Source organism: Pyrgilauda ruficollis, unplaced genomic scaffold (assembly GCF_017590135.1).
Source record: "Pyrgilauda ruficollis isolate IOZ18807 unplaced genomic scaffold, ASM1759013v1 scaffold8, whole genome shotgun sequence".
Lineage (NCBI taxonomy): Eukaryota > Metazoa > Chordata > Aves > Passeriformes > Passeridae > Pyrgilauda > Pyrgilauda ruficollis.
Window position 1 is genome coordinate 3,558,383 of NW_024529932.1, and position 19,507 is coordinate 3,577,889.

Consider the following 19,507-nt stretch of genomic DNA (forward strand, 5'->3'; position numbering starts at 1 on the left):
TCTCATAAGGATAGCCAGTCTTCTGCTGCCCTTCGGTTTCCCCATTCCAGACATCCCTTTGCTCTCTGGTGTGCCGGTAACTCAGATCCCCTGGACTGTGGAGGCAGCTGGGGTGCAGAGAGGGGAGTGCATGCAGTCCTCCTGTGCTCCCCCTGCCTGGCAGCGTCTCTCAGCCCTGTGCAGCAGGGACCCTTAACGTTGTGATGGTAATTAAAGCCCGGAGCCCCCAGTTGCCACGGAAACACAGCACTCCACAAATACAAAACAGAACTTACGGTCCTGTTAATTTTCCCAAATGCTCCTTCTTTGTCAGATTTAAGCAGGGTTTCATGTTGTGTCCTTGAAAAATGCTGGACTGTGAAAATACCCAGCAAAGGAGAGTGTGCACTTTTTATTTGAGGGATTGCATATAAAAACCCTCACCCCTGGGGCAGGGAAGGACAGTCGTCACCTGTGACCTGTTGCCTTTGCAGTGATGGTGCCATATCAACACCTGGTGCAAGGCTGACTCCTTGTCTGTGAGGGCATTCCTTTGATGGAACAAAAAGACTAGCACAGAGGCAAAAAATAATCTCTGGAGAGATGGTTTTATTGCAAGCCCAGTGTTGCCTGTCTGTGGTTCAGAGCAACAAAGTCACCATTCAGACACAATATTGTTTAGTTTCAATATAAAAATTCCAGTCATTCTGCTGAACAACTTAAAAACGTGGAAAAGGTTGCTCATCAGCATAAAAAATAGGTGTGTTGGGTAATTGCTATGTGGGCCTGCAGTGATAGCAGAAAGTGTCCCAGGCTAATTGCTGTGCCTTGTCCATCTCTTGTAGATTTTTGACTTAGAGCTGCCAGATACCATGTTTTGACAAAACTTTCATTTGTTTGCATTTTCAAAAGAGGAGGAGTTTAACAGGATTACTGCCTCATAAACTTGGACAAGGATTGAATTGGGGTTTGGTGTTTCAAGGCAGTGCAGCCTTTGGATATCAGTATAATTTGCATGGATATTGTAAAGTCAATACATGTTGCTAGTACTGCTTCAGTTGTTTGCTATATGGCTTTAATATTAAAGCAGAGATTGTATCTAATGAGCTAGGTCATGTTTATTGGGAGATGGGAAATAACACTTTTCCCCTATGGTGATGTTTGCTAGCTATTTATTCTCATTGTATTTTTTTATTAATTTCTTCTGTCCTTTATTCTTTCACTTAAGCTAGGGGTATGCTTTGAGAACAGTTACAAGTCATCAGCCTGATGCTGTAATTCCTGTGAAGAATACTGGACTGGGAACTAAGAACTAATGTTTAATTAATGTTATGATGTGGTTTTAAGCAATGGGTTTAACCACTGTCTAGTTTTTCTTTCCTGGGGCTTATGTGAAACACTCCTGACTGCTCAGAGATCCTGTTCACAGCCGTGGCATTTGAATAAAGCAGGGGAATTTGAGAATTATGAGACCCTTCCTAGCTAGCTTAGGCAATCAGGGACTGTTGTCCATGGAGAACAGATTGTGGAAATTCTGTGACATTTTAAAATTAAGCCAACCTTTCCTGAAATCCAGAGTGATGACTGTGCTGTTGTTCAGAGTTATTGATTGGTGTGTGTTATGTATTACCCCTCAAGGTTAATACATTAAAAAATCTGCCTGGCCAGGATAGGACTGCCTGGCCTGCCTGAATTTAGGGTCACATGAAATCTTCACCATAGCTGTTACAATTTTTTCCATATTCTCCCTTGCTCCACTGGAGATGAATAAGGAAGAGTTTTACTAAGGCGTTCCTGTGATGCCAGCTGGCAGCAAAATTTTGGGATCTCGCCTCCTCTGGGATGAAGAGAAGAAGCAACCAATCCCCAGTGGCCTTTTTTCAAGGAGAAAATACAGGTGGACAGTTTTACACTTGCAGCTGATTTAAACTACGCTAAAGAAATTAATCATTGATTCAGTAGTTAGATAGATCTCAGTGCAAATTCATCCCTCTGGTTAGAGAGTTCTTAGGTGCAGAACTGAGATTTGCATCGCAGCCATTTTGGGATACAGAGACAATGGAGTCCTCCAAAGGAACAGGGCTGTCATTCTTCTCAGGGCGTTCTTTTGACGTTTGCTTTTGGTTGAGAAAATTTCATAGACAGTTGTAAAAAAAGTTAAAAATTGGGGTATATTAAAGGTTATTTTTAAAGAGATTTGTTGATAAGATGGATATTTTGCATAGTTGTTTACTTCTGGGGTATACTTGGGTTTTTTGTAAAATTTTGAACAGTCAGTTAATGGGCTGTAAATCTCTAGGATTTTAATAAGATAGTTTAGAAATAGATTGCTTAAATCTCTGAGACATTAATTGCAAAACACGTTTCCATTAACTTCAAACTGGAACTAGTGTTAACTATTTGTGACTTATGTAAAGACAACGACAGTTAAAAGGTTAAGTTACTGCTACAATTCCAGTTTGCTTGTGGTTTACTTTTTTTTTTTTTAATAGCACCCATTCAGACAGAAGGAATAAATATTGTGAAATCTGATGTAGGTATAAAGCCCGACATCTAATGCTTTTGTAAAAATGTATTGAGCTTCTCCAGAGAATGTTCATTGCATCAATAAATCAGAACTAGAGGAGACCTAAGGATAAGACTCTTTTTCAGTCTAAAATCTCTTTTGTGCACACTCCACTTAAAAACAAAAATAAAAATTTGCACATCAAATTTGCAGTTGGGTGTCCAGTCTTGCCCAGTTCCCAGGTGGATTGTAATTTAAAACTGAAAGCAGGGCACCACCTGCACTATTTGACTGTTTTAATGAAGACCTGGGAAAATTATTTTCTAGGGAATTATATGACTTGAATAACAGGCCTGGCTGGCTCTTTTACCCACTTCATATTTTTTATAATTCTGGTTATTTTTCCTGTTTGCAGCTTTCCTGGGCTGTTATCATCCTGTGGAGCTGGTGATCTGCTGTGATAGGAGACAGAGAAAATAATATAAGGGATGCACAAAGAGGGTTGAAGTAGGGTATTATAAATGGCAGTGCTCTGGTATTATGGATTTCAGGGATATAGTACTTTACATCAGGGAAATTTAGATGACCTGTCATCCCAGCTGTTGCTCAGACCATAAACTGTGTGTTTGTGAACTTTGTAAATAAACTGACATTTTGCACTGGGAACAGGTGGTAAAATGTCTTGAGATCAATAATTAGGCAGCCACAGTATATGATCAATAAAAATCCTGGTGATAGTTTCCTCGGTCATGGAATGGGCTTGCCCCAAGTACAGCACAACAGTATGAAAGTAAAGAAATTTTGATTTTTTTTTTTTAATTTTTTTTTCAGTGGTGGGGTTTTCTTTGTGGTGGCAGTGAGATTTTTCTTTTCTTTTGAACCTTCATTCTGTAATACACTGTCTCTTTCTTCCACAGCTGTGCTGGCAGAGAGGTGATGGAAGGGCGGTCACATTAGCTGCAGAAGAGGTGGTGGGCTTAGTTTATATGGCATTTATTGATGGTTGAAGTTCCCAGGGCACTGGCAGCACCCAGGCAATGTTGGCTGCCACCAGGAGCAACCTGTCTCTGTTCCGGGGCAGCACCTCTGCAGCAAAGCACAGCCCAGGGCGTTTGTCCGTGCACCAGCAGCATTCAGAGCCTGGGCTGGGTGAGCCGTAGGAACAGCTGTGTCTGCTCACCTCCTGCAGTGGTGGCAACAGAGTGACTGCCCGTGTCAAGCTCCTGTGGTTACAGTAAATAGAGCCTATCTCTGGGTATACCTTTGATAAGAGAGAAGGCTTGTGATTATGATTTTTTACATGGCAGTGAATGCCTGGTTGCTCAGTTACTTCTCTGGTTTTACATTTTGTTCAAAATGTAAAGGAACTCATTAAAGTTTTAGCACAAAAAAGAATTTAATTATGACCTCCTAAAAGAGAGGTGCAGATTTCTTTGACCATAGCCAGTTACAGAGGTCAAACTATCTCATGGATATATTTACTGTATGGCACTGACTCATGCTCTGTCACAGACTTCCACGTGAGTTACATGGACTTCAAAGGATAGAAATGCTAGAAACCTTCCAGGAGATGAATTTGGGATGGTCATACTCAGGAGTCCTGACTGGATCTCCATTACAGTCGTGCACAGAATGGTGTTGGGTTTTTCCATAGCCTCAGTGACGGTCTTCAACGTGCTCACAGTGGGAAGTGAGGGGGGTAAAGTACCAATATCCACACTCCTCATGATCAGTGACGGGACTCAAGGAAACAGCATTAAGCGGAGTCAGGGGAGGTTTAGGTTGGATATCAGGAAAAAGTTTCTCACCCAGAGGATGGTTGAGCACTAGAATGAGAATGGTGCTCAAGGAAGTGGTCACAGCGCCAAGGCTTACAGAGTTCAAGAAGTGTTTGAACAAACGCTCTCAGGCACATGGTGTGACTCTTGGGGTGTCCTGTGCAGACCAAGGAGTTGAACTTGATGATCCTGATGGATCTGTTCCAACTCAGAATATTTTGTGATTCTGTGTATCAGGACTTGGTTCTTTCTTGGGTTTTTGGTTGGTTGGAGAAGGAGGAATAGTCCTGGTTGTAGTCAGTAGTAGGAACAGGTCTACAGTTTGGGCAGCACTCTTGTACAGTGGCTTTTGCTGCCTGTTCTTTGTGTCACTTTGCTCTGCAGGGCCTCTTGGTGTTGCAGGTACCCCCAAGTACAACTTGTGCCATATATTCCTCCCCTGCCTTGACTGGCAAAATAATTTGGTAAAGTCACAAATCAGTGCTGTGTTTTTCTAGAACATTTATCTGGTTTATTTTGCATTACATAAAGACCAGCCATTAGATGGGTCTCATCCCTTCTGCGTTAATCCAGCAGCATGAATGCAGAGCGAGAGAGCTGTGGTTTGAGCACGAGGGCCCCGTGCGCTGCTCTCCTTATCTGCTCTCCAATCTTTGAGCTCTTACATAATATGTTTAAGACTGTTTTTTGACTAATCTCTTTTGGGGTCTCATTTTGCATTCTTAGTCTCCAGCAACAAAGAGCTGCTATGCTGTTCCCTTGTGAAATCCTTTCCAGAAGGTGCATATTATCTACTACAAGACAGGGCAACGATGAGCATCAATTTCCATGGCAGAATAGAAGCCTGGATTACAAATTACTATTTAATCCTTTTTACGTCAAAGGATATAATAATCCTTGTAAAATGTGCTCTAAGTCTTGTGCTTGGCTGTGTGAGGTTAAGGGGCAAAAATCAAAATAGGGAATCTCGTAAAAAGTAAGGCATGAGGAAATGTGTATATTCCACATGAACTTCAGAATATATGCTTAGAACTACATTCCAGCAATCAGAAATAAAGATGATGGGCTGATACCTAGACTACTAGATTTCATTTCTCTCTATCTTTTCTACTACTCTGCTAGAAAACAATCTCTGTCGTGAGTGTTGCTTGCTGAATTGCAGTAAAGAATTTAGGTACAAAGCAAATATTGCTCTAATTGGGTTTTTTTATTCCCCAACAAGTAAGAACATTTACCAAAACTAACAAATATGGAGGTGCCTTAAGACTGTAAGAAAATCTGTTTTATTTTCTAAATCATCATGCTATGTGTGTCAAGCAGTGTGATTCTGTAAGGGAGAGAAGAGTGAATAAGGTTGGGAGGGATAAGGATTTAGTGTTTGAAATTGCAGACTGATGGCTGCACAACTTCCTGCCCAAGCAGCTATTTTAAGAGGGGCAGAGTTTAATAACATAAAAAGTTTAGAAAATAAATCCCATGATGACAGACCTAGAGTCTTTTCTTGCCACACTGAGTGCGCTGTAACTTTGTTAGGTAAAAAGCAAAACAAGTAAGTTGTTCGAAACCAGTAGTTTCATATGATTAGTTTATTCCATATTTTTATTACTGGCCTCTGTGCTAACAGATGGGGCATACTGGATAGAATCTGTCCTTCTTACTGTGTAGCAATCCACAGAGAAAACCTAGAAGTAAGCGATGATATATATTTGCAATATTACTAATGGAATGAACCAGGCTAAGCCGTTTGCTGTTATTTTCAGTGCACTGTATTTAGAACATTACTAATAACCTAATAATCTGTATAGTCAAAATCCAAAAACCAGAGTAGGATCAGATTAAAATTGTTATCTCATATTAAAGAACACAATTATTTGATCATATAATCATCATTCCACAATAGGGTATTTTTGTGCCAAATGCTAATTGCATGCTTCTAGGGTGACAATGCGTAATGTAGTGTCCTTGCTGTCACAAAATGGTCATCTTGCAGGTGAAGACACTGCACTGCACCAGCTCTTATGAAGCCATAAAATGTTTGTGTTGTAAAAGGATTCGTATTTGTAGATTTTTTTGTTGTTCTTTTCTTTGACAAACTTACAGAAAACAGAAATATTCCCCTGATCTATCTTGGTGTTGCATGTCCAGAAATGTTTTGAAGAGAACTTCCGTATTTCCTGCAAAATGAATTTCTGCTTCTATTTGTTGCAGAAAATGAGTGAAGAGCATATGTAAGTCACCCTGGAAGAAGTTGCTTCACTGTGAGCTTTACATGAGCATCCCCATCCTATGAGAAGGAAGAGAAGGATCTGTCAGCCTTCTTAGCTGTAAAATGGGGACTGCCGGTGACGACATGGCTGCAGTGGAGCAGAATGCCTCTTTGAACCCTCTGTGCTTTGAGTGTGGCCAGCAGCACTGGACAAGGGAGAACCATCTCTACAACTACCAGAACGAAGTGGATGATGACTTGGTCTGCCACATTTGCCTTCAGCCCTTGTTGCAGCCGTTGGACACTCCCTGTGGACACACTTTCTGCTACAAGTGCCTAAGGAACTTTCTGCAGGAGAAGGATTTCTGCCCACTGGATCGAAAAAGACTCCATTTTAAACTCTGCAAAAAATCCAGTATCCTTGTTCATAAACTGTTAGACAAGCTCTTTGTTTTGTGCCCCTTCTCTTCTGTGTGTCAGGAAGTGATGCAGCGATGTGACCTGGCGGCACATCTTAAAAACAGGTGAGTGCTGCAGGTGCTCGTGTTGCATTTTCCCTACATGCGTGTTTGTGGCCAGTTTGTGTATCAGTAGAAATTGTGGGCAGGAGAGGGGGAGAGAGTTGGTGGTGGCTTTTAAATTAACAGCAGAAGACTCTAGGAAATGGTCAGTCTGTAGCTGTGCACAGGCAATGCACTGGATTACCCTTTTATTGTACATCACACCAGAAAATAGTGAAGACTGCTTGGTGATAGCCATAGGGAGAATGATGTAGATCATTAGAGGTCTGAAGAAAATTATTTATCAAAAAAAATAAATAAAATACAGTAGTGGTTGATTACAGTAGGGAAAAAAAGGCTGAGGGAGTGGGAAAATTGGAGATGTGCAAACTCTGTCTGCAGAGAGGAGAGAACTGGTGCAGTAGGTACAAAGAAGATCGAGTTCAGATTTTAGGGTAAAAAGCTTTATAATGGTCAGGCCCCAGCATAGCTTGGTTAGGTAGTAGTTGTCCATTCCCCATTTTTAGAAGTGTTTATGAACATGTTAAACAACCTTTCAGGAGTAGTTACATCAGAATTGATTCTGCTTTGAGGTAGGCAGATGGACATGGTATCTTTCAGGACTGATGGGCCTTCTCTGCCTGCCCTCAGTCCAGTCCAGGGACACTAGTGACCACCCAGACAGGTTCATCTGAGAGGTGCATGGACCTACTCCATGGACTTGTTTCCAAGTCTTGGTCTTTGTCCATTGGAGACCTTTGGAGACTGTCTTCGGGTGGAGAGTGGTGTTGCAGAGGAGACTGGGATCGTGTGTGTGGTGCGGGTGTGCCTGCAGGCAAGTGCTCTGCAGAGAAGGGGAAAAGGACAGAGACTGCCTGCCTTGGAAACTGTTCACATTCATATTTCCAGTATGCCCTCTTCCTTTTTCCACACATTCTGAAGGCTTCTGAGAATTCAGAGGTTGGGAGGACCCTGGGCATGCAGAACATGCCGCAGCCCTGCGGACTGTGGTGAATGTCTGCCTGACTGTTTTTGATTGTGGTAGTATGAGGGAGGTACAGGGGCTAATAAGGAGCCTTTCTCTCCAGGTTTTTATCATCTTTTTTACTTTAAATTCTCCATGGGGCTTACATGTTAGCTGAAGCACTTGCTTGTTTACTTGCAGCAAGTAGTTTGTGATCTATATGATGACTTGGGGGTGGTGAGAAGGCCTAACTGTTTTATGATTCTATTTTAATAAAAGGCAAAATTTAACTGATTTGATTTTAATAAAAAGCAAAATGCTAGCAAGACTACTGCTAAATATTTGATTCATCTTCTGCTTTCCCACTGTCATATCCCTCACCTCTTCAGTCCTTTTTCCTTGGCTGACATAGTTTTGAATGATACTAGAGCCGTTTAGAACAGGGTCATGTAATTTATTTGTACATAGAACACTATGTATGCACTCTTTAAGTATACGTGAAATATCCATTTATTTCATGCACAAGGTTATCATGGAATCCAAGTGAGCTGAGTCACAAGCTTTTCCTGTTTGTCGGCTGGAAAAAGCTTTCAGTTGCAGAAGGCTGCTCATTTTCAATTCCTTCTGTTGTCTTGGTTATCTTGGCTGATACACGTTTTGAGTATATGGTGATTCACAGTTTTCAAGTAAGTTCATTTGCAAACATCTGAACCACCTATAAATTACCATTGCTGACGTAAGTGATGGCAGCAACTGCATAGTTTGAATTTAGTTCTATATGAATTAGTGAATCCAGTAAACTTCTACTACTGATTATTACATTTAGGAAAGAAATACAAAATTCAGTATTGTTGTAATTGTCGGCATTGATTAATATAAACCAGTCTCAACAAGCCTTTACATGAGGTGGTTTGTGTTTCTGAAGAAAGCAGTATGGTTGGTTAATTTTCACTGTCTAAAAACCTTCACACTGGGGTTTTCCAGTGTTTTTTATTAACTTCATTTGAGCATAAAAGCTGGAAGAAAATGTCATTGCATCCACCTCAAAGCATAAGGAGCATTACTGTAAGATGCTCCCACAAGGAGATGAGAGGCGTCAGACAAAAACCTGATTACTTCACAGTCACTAATTGCACTCCATGATACCTCACTGCACAAAGAAAATATTCTTGATTTCTCAAACTCTTTGAGTTTTATTACATTCTCTTGCAAACTTGGTTTTTAAACACAGTGCATGTAATATGATTTAAAGGGAAGAACCATATGAGTCATGTACTGTTTTTCAGTCACTTGGTATAGAAAGTTTGATAGTGTTTGGTAAAGTAAGTATCTTTTTCATCCCCTGGAGTTCTTTAAGGAAAGACTGGATGTGGCACTCAATGCCATGATTTAGTTGACATGGTGATGTTTTGTCATGGATTGGACTCTATGGTCTAAAGGTTTCTTCCAACCTAGTTAATGCTGTATTTCTGTGATTTCTAAATATCAAAGGTATATTCATGAGAAGAAAATCTGACAAAAAGTTAATGAGATTTTCTGTGTATGATTTTAATTGAGTTAATTCTTACTGGTTATTCAGAAGTGAAAGAAGTCTATTGTACAAAATCATATTGTGAAATTCTTACAACGTTATAATGAGAGAGTTGAGTATTGTTTATTGCTTTTTAGTTGGGCTTTAGCTGTCACCTCCAGTATTTCCCTATGGTAGCTTAAGTTACCAATTTGGATGGAGACATTTTTCCAACTGGGTAACATTGCAGATAATTTTATGTCAGATTACGTTTGACCTTTATATAGGATTGCATTTTTTTGAATTGAAGAAACAATTGAGCTATTCACTGGGTGTTGCTCAGCATGCTTAATATATGGATTTAGAGTAACAAAATGCATGGGAAGACAAGTTGTCAAGATACAGAACTTCATCATTCAAAATCATGGCAATCCCAGTTATTTTAGTGTTTATTACAGTGCTGGTGAGCCCTGTTGTTCTTCCCACCCTCTCCCATGTTAGTTGCAGGCACTGTCCCTGCCTGGCACTTAGGAGCATCAGAAGTGAGGAGGTTCTATGGGATTTAACCCTCTTTTGAATAAGTGGATAGGCAACAGATTCATAGTTTTTACATGCCATATGGACTCTACCCATTGTTGGAAAGGTAAACAATCTCTCTGTGGTTGTTCTCTGCTCTGAAACCGCTTGACTCCTTGTAAGCTTCTCACATTGTTGGGTGGGAGAGAGAAGTATGCAACAAAACCACTCTTATTTTTCCTTAGTCTTCTCTGACTCCCAAACCTAGATAACTCCTGGTGCCTCATTTTCCCCACTTTCTTTTTCTTTTTTCCTTTCTTTTTTTTTCCTTGTCAAAAGAGAAACTAAGACCCAGACACTTAACTTTACAAAGCTGCACCAGGTTTTACTTTGAATTGCAGCTGTAAATCTTGCCAGAATTACTGCTTAAGGTCACTTTGCTGGCAAAGTTTTATGAGCAATTGCAAAGGCACTTGGGTTGCTTCTTTGCTTAAATACAGCTCCTGCTTGGAAAATGATTCAGTGCAACTGGTTTGAGGTTATTTAGTGTGTTTGCTTTTATCAAACCACTAGACTGGGCAGAAGCTGATGGCGTAGGTTACAATGAATTCTTTCTTCTCAGTATTCAGTGAGCAAATGTGTTTTTCAAGCTCCTACTGTTATTCCGCAGAAATACCCTGTAAACTACATCTTAATTTTGTATGAAAGCTCTTTTTATCAGCAGAGAGGGATTGCTGCTAGTGTTCCAAGAAGTCAGCTTTTAAATGAGAAATCCAGCAGACTTGGCTGTAAAAAAAATACAACAAAAACCCACCAAACAAAAAGACCTATTTTTCTCCTCTGTCTGGTATGAATTAAGAGAAATCGAAGGTAAAAGCTATACTTAATCACCGTCCAGAACTGGGCAGTAGCTGGTGCTAAAGACGGTAGAGGAAGAAGCTGAATATAAGCAGAAGCTAATTTCACATCCCTAGAACAGCTGCCCTTCAATCTTCCCATTAAGTAACATCACTCTGTTGCTTTAGCTGGGTAGTTTTACTACCATAGAACAGTTTGAGTTGGAATCTTACTCTTGAGCATCGTGATTCATGAAAGAAATTAAAGAATTTCTAAAAATTTTTAAAACAGGCCTGCCTTTGTTCTTGCTCTTAGACAAGATATTCTGGCTTTGTAGGTAGGTATGAAATATCATTTCTTTAAGTTTGAATTCAAGCCTTATTTATGCAACTTGTTTTATGAGAATGTTTTTATGAGTAAGGGGAATCCAATCTTCAAAGCTTGTTTCGATCACAAGATGGCCATCTGTGTCCATAACTTGTTACAAGGTTTAGTCCAAAATGCTCTTTATCCCAGATATTTGGTGTTAGTGAAAGTGTGCACCTCTGGAGATTTATTGGAACTTAACTGTTACAACTGCTGTATGGTTTTGCTGCTTGTGAATAATACATTCTTACTGCCAACAAAAATCTTTTTATTGCAAATGGGAAGAAAAAAAATCTCCGTATAGATGTGCTTGAATACCAATACAGGGCTTTGCTGCTTGGTAGGTGGCATGCTGTGTTTAAAGACCTAGGAACTGGCATCTCATGAATTAATATCTCCACTAGACTGTTGCTTTCCTGGCAATGCAGTTGCACTGTACTAGACTGAAATTCAGAGTCTATTACAATTACTGGTTAATTTGGGGAAGAATCTGTGGGGTTTTGCCAATTTTTTTGCCTCATACAGTGCTGCACACAAGGGATTCCACTGAACTGAGTAGGTGTGCTCAGGAGGCTGTTCAGATTTCTTGGTACTAGCTTTTGAAATGATAATTAAACATCATTGGCCAAAATAAACCTCAAATCTATTTATATTTTGTGTCATGACTTTCATCAGCTGCCAGGTAATGATGGGAGAATGTGCTGCGTGAGGGAGGGTGGAGGAGGACCTGGCTGTGGTTTAGGAGGCTTTGACAGAAATAGGACACTTCTAGGGATGAGTTTCGTGCTGTCCTGGTTTGACACAGCTTAAAAAACCCCAAAACTCTAAGGTGTGCTTTGCCGCCTCGAGCAGGTCCTTTGGGCTCCTCAGGCCTTGTGAGACGGCTGAGTCAGAGTCAAGAGCAGTGCAGTTTGTAGGAGGTGCCTAAGGAAGTGTCTGGCTCACAGAAGTAGTCCAGTGAGGCTGGACTCTGCCATCAGGCTCAGAGGGATTGAAGCGTGGCTCTCTTGGCAGTGTTGGTTTTGAACTGTTCATTTACCTCTTTGCTGAGAAATTACCACTTCTATAGCACAGCAGTTCAGGGACAGCGAGGACATGCAGCTTGGGGTGGTTTTGTCCTAAATTCTGGTGAATCAGTGTGGGAGAGCACGTCTGTCAGAGCTCCCAGCAGACAAAAGGCTTTCTCTGCAAGAGCATTTACCCCTTGCTGTGTTGCTGCAGAAGTGAAAGATGTTGGAGATTGTTCCTTTTTTTCTCCCTGTTTCCAGCATTAAGATTTGAGGGATCATGAGGCTAACCCATCAAATTATTCTAGAAATACTAAGGGAAGTGATAACATCTTTCCTTTTCTTGGTCCCTTGGGGCTGTTTTGAGGTTTGCATTGTGAAATGATCAATGATAGAAATTTCCTGCTGATTTTCACATGTAATTGTGTGTCTCTGGCCACCAGACAGATATATTGGCTGATCTGTCCCACTATACCAGTGGTTTTCTGTAGTAAATACTGTCTGGGCAAAGCCAAGAAATAGGGTTATGTTCCATCATTAAAATAAGAGAAATGTTTTCACAAAGCAAAACCTTTCAAATAATTTTCATCTTTCCTGCTTACACTTTCTTAACTTTGAAGAACAAAATGACCAGCAGTTGCTTTGGGAAAAGCCCCAAGGAATTATTTCTGAAATGCATCATGTAATAATATGAACTGTCTCTAATGTATGTTTTTATGCTATTTCAGAGCATATTTGGGTTACCTTTTTCTACTCTTCTAAATATGGAGAGCACAAAGAGGGAGGCATGAGACAAGGGGAGAACACATGGAAAACTCCGCTGGGGAGGCCTTATAGCCTTTAGATACCTTTCAGTATCTAAAAGAGCTGGAGAGGGATTTTTTTTGTAACGGCATGTAGTGATAGGTTAAGGGGAATGGCTTTAAACAGAAAAGGGGTAAATTTAGGTTAACACTTCTTTGCCGTAAAGGTGGTGAGACACTGGGAGAAGTTTCCTGGAAAAGCTGTGGATGCCCCATCACTGAAAGAGTTCAAGGCCAGGCAGGATGGGGCCCTGAGCAACCTGGTCTAGTACATGGTGTTCCCTGCCTGTGACATGGGGGTTTAAACCAGATGATCTCTAAGATCTCTTCCAACCACAGCCACTCTATCATTCCATGTATATCATTAAAAAAAAAAAAAAGGTGTTTTCATATACATGTATATATATAATATTATGTATGTATAACGTGGCTGGGGGTCACAAAAGCTTTATCAACGTTCTTTGGATCTGAAAACTTTGTTAGCAGGTAATCTTAAAAATCCATGCTGAAACAGTCTAACCATATAATTACCAAATCCCTTTTATAGAATGTCAGAACAGAATTGTGATTCTCAAAACATCATGCTTTAATAAGTTAGGATGGATGTCATTAGGCTTCTGCTGTCTTTTACTCTGTTAACACATTTCCTCTTGCAAGAATAAATAATTTCTTCTTTTGTTATAACATTCTGCCAAGTTGCCAACCGTGAATCCTTTCATGAATGTGGTTCCTTTTTTTCTGACGCTGCTACAGTATGAGCATTTTGGGGTGGTCAACAGTTTCAGAAGCAGGAACTTTAAGGACATCGAATGCTGTAAGAAGTGATTTATCAGACAGTGGCAAAACTGTCAACAGAGGCAGATGTAAGATTGATGTCCATGTCTACTTATGTGCACATAAGTGCAAGACAGTTCAATAAATGAAAGCATTTGCAATATTGTGGCCCTTTTGTTGCAATGAACTATTGTAGGCTTTTAAGCATAAGCAAAAATAAATACTGCAGTAAGAGTAATGGAAACTTTAAAAACTGATTTTGTAATGAAAAACATCAAATACTGTTGCATAAGGGAAACAAAAATTGCACCTTCTGTGTGAAGTCAGAAAGAAAAAACAGGAGACAGGAGGGAGATGAGAACACCTTCTACTGGCCGAAGAGACAAGTGATGAACATAGCTGTTACTTTTGCTAAACCTCTCATACAGACTCATAGAGAAGCAGAGTTTCATTTCGGTATTTTAACACTTAGATTGCAATATAGGGAAAGTTTTCATCTCTTTCCTCCTTTGAATAAGCTCAGGAAAATATAATGCTTACTTCTTTTGGCTTACGAAGGTGAAAGGAGATAGTTTCAGTAGGTCTCCAGTTGTGTCTTGGAACAGGGCTTCTCTTATGTGGATTTTTTTGACCCTCTTTCCAGCAGGTTATCTTCCAGAAAATGAAATCTACGGAATCCACCTTCTAGTGGAAGGTCTCCCTGTCCATGGCAGAGGGGTTGGAACTAGATGATCTTTAAGGTCCTTTCCAACACAAACCATTCTGTGATAACAAAATAAGTCCACATTCAGAAGGTGTTACAGCACGTTGAGTTCATGGCCAAAAAACTACCTATTAGAAGTTTTGTGAAGAAAGCAGTATTGGGGTTTTGTCCACTGAAACATATTTTGGCCTTAAAATTCAATGTCTTTATTTTTTTAATGCTGTGTTTAAAGCTGTGGTTTTGAAGAAGACTGATTTAACTCGAAGAAATACTTGGGCATTTTGTGCTACAAACAGGGCTGCAGGCTTGAAGCATGATATCAGTGTTGTCTTTACAGGTGTCCTGGGGCTTCTCATCGGAGAGTTGCTCTGGAGAGAAGGAAAACGAGCAAGCTGCAAGCAGAAGCAGAGGGCGAGAGTGGTCTCGGCGGGCCGGAGCAGCCCAGCAGTTTATCTCCGGACGCTGATCAGGGAATAGTGCCAGCTGAGCCAAGCTTTACCTCGCCTGCTCTGCCCGCGTGGACAGACGAGCCCGGCATCGACAATCCACCTTTTGAGGAGAACACAGTAGCAGACAGTATGTCATCATTTATCTTCTCAATTCTCTTTTATCAGATGTGGAAACATTTGTGGTGTCAGAGCTTGTCTCTTACCAACTGTGAATGTGCATCTTCATCTTTGGCTCTTTTCTTTTGCAATTTCTGGAGAAATATTAGTGTGTTTTGATTATGTGCAAGTTTACAACTGAGATAAAGTCACAGGAAAGAAAGAAATAGCTCTGAGTGTGTGCCAGCTACTGTGGTGCTATATCGTCATTTATTGTGTCACAGTGCAGTAGTTCATGTTAATCTCCTAGTGGGACTGGCCTCACAATTGAGATGGAAGTAGTGTAGTTTCTGTAAAATTATGAAAGTTGTTTTCTGATAGGAGATTTGTTTTTGCCCCCAACTGGATCAGCAGCCTTCTCGCACAGAGAAGCTGTGTGCTTGAGCAAAAAGGCAGCTGAGTTACTCCTACACCCATCTGCACTGAATGAGCAGTAACACCTTTAGCATCTAGGATTTTACAGAGGAAGTGCTGAGGCTTACCACAGAGGATGGTGGTCCTGTCCCCTTTCTTCTCCTCTATATTTCCTATCCTTTAGCATTCTCCTTTTTTCTCTTTAGTTGTCTCCATGTTCGCTCCCAAGAAATGAGCTCCTTCAGTTGAGCCAGTAACTCAATAGGAGCTCCTCATGCAATTGCAAGACAAAGAGGTTATCGTGGGGTAACCCCTAAAATACATTTTTTATCATCATCACCAAATGCAAATCCCCAGGTGACCCAATGAAGGATATGAAGTTGATTATAAAGGATGGGATCCAAAGGGTTCAGAGTATCCTATTCCAATCCAAATGACCCCATTTCAGGAAGCATGGATGCTACTAAGTCATTAGCTGCTTTCTAACAAGCTAGGGGTTCCAACAAGTAGTGAAACTGATCCATTTGCACTGGTTTAGTTTTTTTTTGTTAAACTGCTGCTTTGTGGCCTGTCTACATTATCTTTTTGGTGATTTATTTTATTGGAAGTGAATGAACTAGAAAAGATATTAATTGTCTTTCTTTTTAAAAATAATTGGCAGCAAATCAACAGCCACCTACCTTGCCTGAAGGAGAGATCACTACTATTGAAATTCATCGGTCCAATCCTTACATTGAATTAGGAATTAGCATAGTGGGTGGCAATGAAACACCTTTGATCAACATTGTCATTCAAGAGGTTTATCGAGATGGGATCATTGCCAGAGATGGAAGACTTCTTGCTGGAGACCAAATACTTCAAGTATGGAACCTAATTACGTATTCTGTCTGCTTGCTTTCTGTTCACTCCTTGCAGAATTGTTGTTAAAATGAGATGGAAGATTTTCCTTGTCAGACTATGTTGTGTCAATGTTGGCTTTGCAATTATCAGTTGGAAAGCAAATTAATATTCAGAGCAGAGCCTGTTGTTCTAGCACTTTTGGCTATCATGCTTTATGTTGTTTGTCGGACCAGTCGCTGGAATTATCTTTCCTCCCTAGCATCTGTTGTCAACATTTAAAATACAAGTTTATTTTTCTGTTTTTAAATGTGGGACTTGGTCCTTATTTCAACTTTACTCATGCATTCCAAAGAAGCCCAAGGTTATTTCTGGCTAGCAAGTTGGCGTAACTTGTCCTATGTAAGAAGCAATTTGTGGATTGTAAGGCTGGCTTCATCCAAACTGTTATTTTAATATGGCTTCACTGTTGTCTTCCAAAAGCTGAGGTAGTTGACCGGCATCTTTCAGTATGTATAAAAGACTCACTGATAGGCTTCAATGGAAGGATTTAAAGGAAGGTGCTCTAAGCACTTAAATAAAAAAAATAAATTGTAAGTTCATTTTGATGGAGTGTGTATTTTTGTTTTGGTTTTAAGTAATTAACCACAGGCAATAGAAAAAACCAAATTCTATTAATTTTGAAGTTTAAGTTTTATATTAAGGGAAGGGGTTGTTTATACAACACTAAAGTAACTGAGTGCTACATAAACAGAACAGTCACCCAGCTTCCATTTTTAACCATTCCACCTGAAATAAATATATTATCATCAATTCAAAGTTACTTCAGTAGGAATGTTTGCTTTTGATCTGGCCGCCTAAGATCAGCCCAAATGTAATTGTAAGCCTTCTTCATTTCACTGTTTTGAAATCAAGCAGATAGAAGTAGCTTAAATACAGCAGTTACCCTTGGAATAAGATTAGTTTGCACTTCAGAAAATAAAGTCCCTTTTGAGAAATGTGCCTTTTTCCGCTTTTGGAGTGTAAGCATGGTGGCTGGCCAAGAAAACAACCCAAGAGGTTTCCAAGATGTTTCCTTTTCAACAAGTAATTGCAGACACTGATTGAATGCTGCCTCATTTATTTTTATACTAAGGGCTTTACTTGTTTGACAGAATAGGGAGCCTGAGTTCCAGTGAAGCTTTAGAAATTCCTGCTGTTTGGGCAGGTGTCAGTTACAGTTTCCAAAGCCATGAATGGCAGTGAATTGACTGTAAATAGGAATTTACTAGCTGCAGTGAGTCTTCCCTACCAACAGCCTGGCAGTGGGGCTGTCAGATGCTAAGTGAGCATTCATGAGAGTCCTTCTCTCATGCCAAGGGAGAGGTACAGAGCGTAAAACCTACATTTTGAGGGGAGATAGAATATCTTTATTTCTCTGAATTTGCCTGTGCAGATGCTGGGCTGTTGTATTAAAATGATCAGGTTCAATCTCTGCCATCTGTAATTAGGTGCACTTAGGTGCAGCTCAGCATACACACTTTGGTTGGATATTTCTGAAAATGTCTTCCAGGGCTTTTATGAGCTGTAAAGGTCTAAAAGAAAGAGCCAGAAAGGACTGTGAGATGAAACTCAGCATTTTCTTGCCCAGTCAAACAAGAAGTATTACCCTTTTAAGAGCTGTGGGAACAGCATTTAGTAACAGCTACATAAAAGCTTGTGTTGTCTGCAAGGTGCAGATAGGTGCCTAACAATTTCAAAGTGCTCTACAAATTGTGTCTTTTTTGTGCTGGACTGTGACTGTAATTCATGTGAAGCAGGTCCTAATGAGAATCTCTTTACCCAAGAAGTGCTAAGATTGTTTTGCTCTGAAATTTTAAACTGCCTTATAGAAAGAAAAATTGCATTTTATTGCATATATTCTTCTGTACCCTTTGAGTGCTCACATATTTTATGTATTTACTTTAGCTAGCTACAGTTAAAAATAAAAATGGATTTAAGGGTTCTGATGGATGGGCCCTAGTGGTTTTTGTGAGAGGCAGCACAAAGTGTTATTTCTCCTAGCTATGTCTCTTTTCCCTCTGCCCAAGGTTACAGCCTGTCTCAGGGCAGTAGCAGAGCAGGACACCACCGTGGCTCTGTCTGAGCTCATGGTGCTGCCAGCAGCAGTGGCTTTGTGCTGGGTTTTGGGCTGGAGGTGTCTCAGGGAGGGTGCAGTCCTCGTTCACCACCAGAAGCCACCACAGCCAAGTGGCTCAGCACAGACTTCTGGGAGCCCCTCAGCTCAGGTGTATGATGTAAACGTGGCAGCTGTTGTACATAGATCAATTTGTATATTTTTATAATTTTAATATTGTTATTAGGTGGTGAGAAGCTGCATGTTTGATTTTACTTACTTAGGTTGCAGTGGGGACTATTAAAAGGCTTAGGTAAGGTACATCAATCAGTAAAGATCATTCTGTGTGAGTTTCTGTCTGCTGAAATTGTGGGGCAGGGCTTCCTCCACCAAGGCTAAGGATGAAATTCTGATGTTAACTTTGAATCCTTTCTTACAAAACAAGGCAAACACAGCTTTCGTGCTGAATTTTTGTCATACTCCTCTTTTCTACCAAATCTCATTGTACTGTCAGTTCTTATTTTTACAGTGCAAGAAATGACTGAAGATTACTGATCTTTGTATCAGTGGGCTGTATAACAAACACAATTCTTAGTTTTAGGTAGAGAAAGTTTAATCTGTTTTTCATTTACAACTGAATTTTGGGTGATACAGGTTATAAGTCTAAAGCTGTGGCCTACTTGAAATCTGTGGAAAATCTAAGTTCATGCTAAGACTTGAGAATTAGTGCAAGTACCTTTTTTCTACTGTCTTAATGAACCAATTTCATTATTCTTGGCTTCAGTTGTTTTAAATGTTTTTTCACATAATGGAAGTATTGCATATTGTAAGACACAAGCTTGCTTCAGAGATTTGGATGCATTATTCTTACAGCTATTACTTTGCAGTTTTAAGTGATGCTGGGCTTGACACTGAAAGCACGTGCCATGTTCTTGTCCTGGAGAACAAACAATGTAAAGATCTAAGGAAGACAAGTATAGGAGACGAGGAGAGCAAAAACCTTGGCCTGTGATGGCAGAGGGCGTTCACTTTTAGGGACATGTTGTCATCTTTGTGGGAAAAAGCCTAGAATGTTGCTAGGGGAAGCTTGGATTGGATATTAGGAAAAATTTCTTTACAGAAGGGTTGTTAGGCACTGGAACAGGCTGCCCAGGGAAGTGGTGGAGT

The 19,507-nt window shown here is 40.2% G+C and overlaps 1 protein-coding gene across 5 annotated transcripts in view; it reads left to right on the plus strand.

Annotated features, from left to right (window-relative positions):
- The window catches only part of LNX2 (ligand of numb-protein X 2), a 59,349-nt gene that overhangs the window by 26,162 nt on the left and 13,680 nt on the right, over window positions 1–19,507 (plus strand). For all 5 annotated transcript variants that reach the window (XM_041487177.1, XM_041487178.1, XM_041487179.1 and 2 more), the window contains 3 exons: window positions 6,472–6,993; window positions 14,787–15,025; window positions 16,070–16,269. In XM_041487177.1, the coding sequence (XP_041343111.1) occupies window positions 6,593–6,993; window positions 14,787–15,025; window positions 16,070–16,269 (840 nt within the window). In that variant the 5' untranslated portion in view covers window positions 6,472–6,592. The remainder of the gene's footprint in view (window positions 1–6,471; window positions 6,994–14,786; window positions 15,026–16,069; window positions 16,270–19,507) is intronic.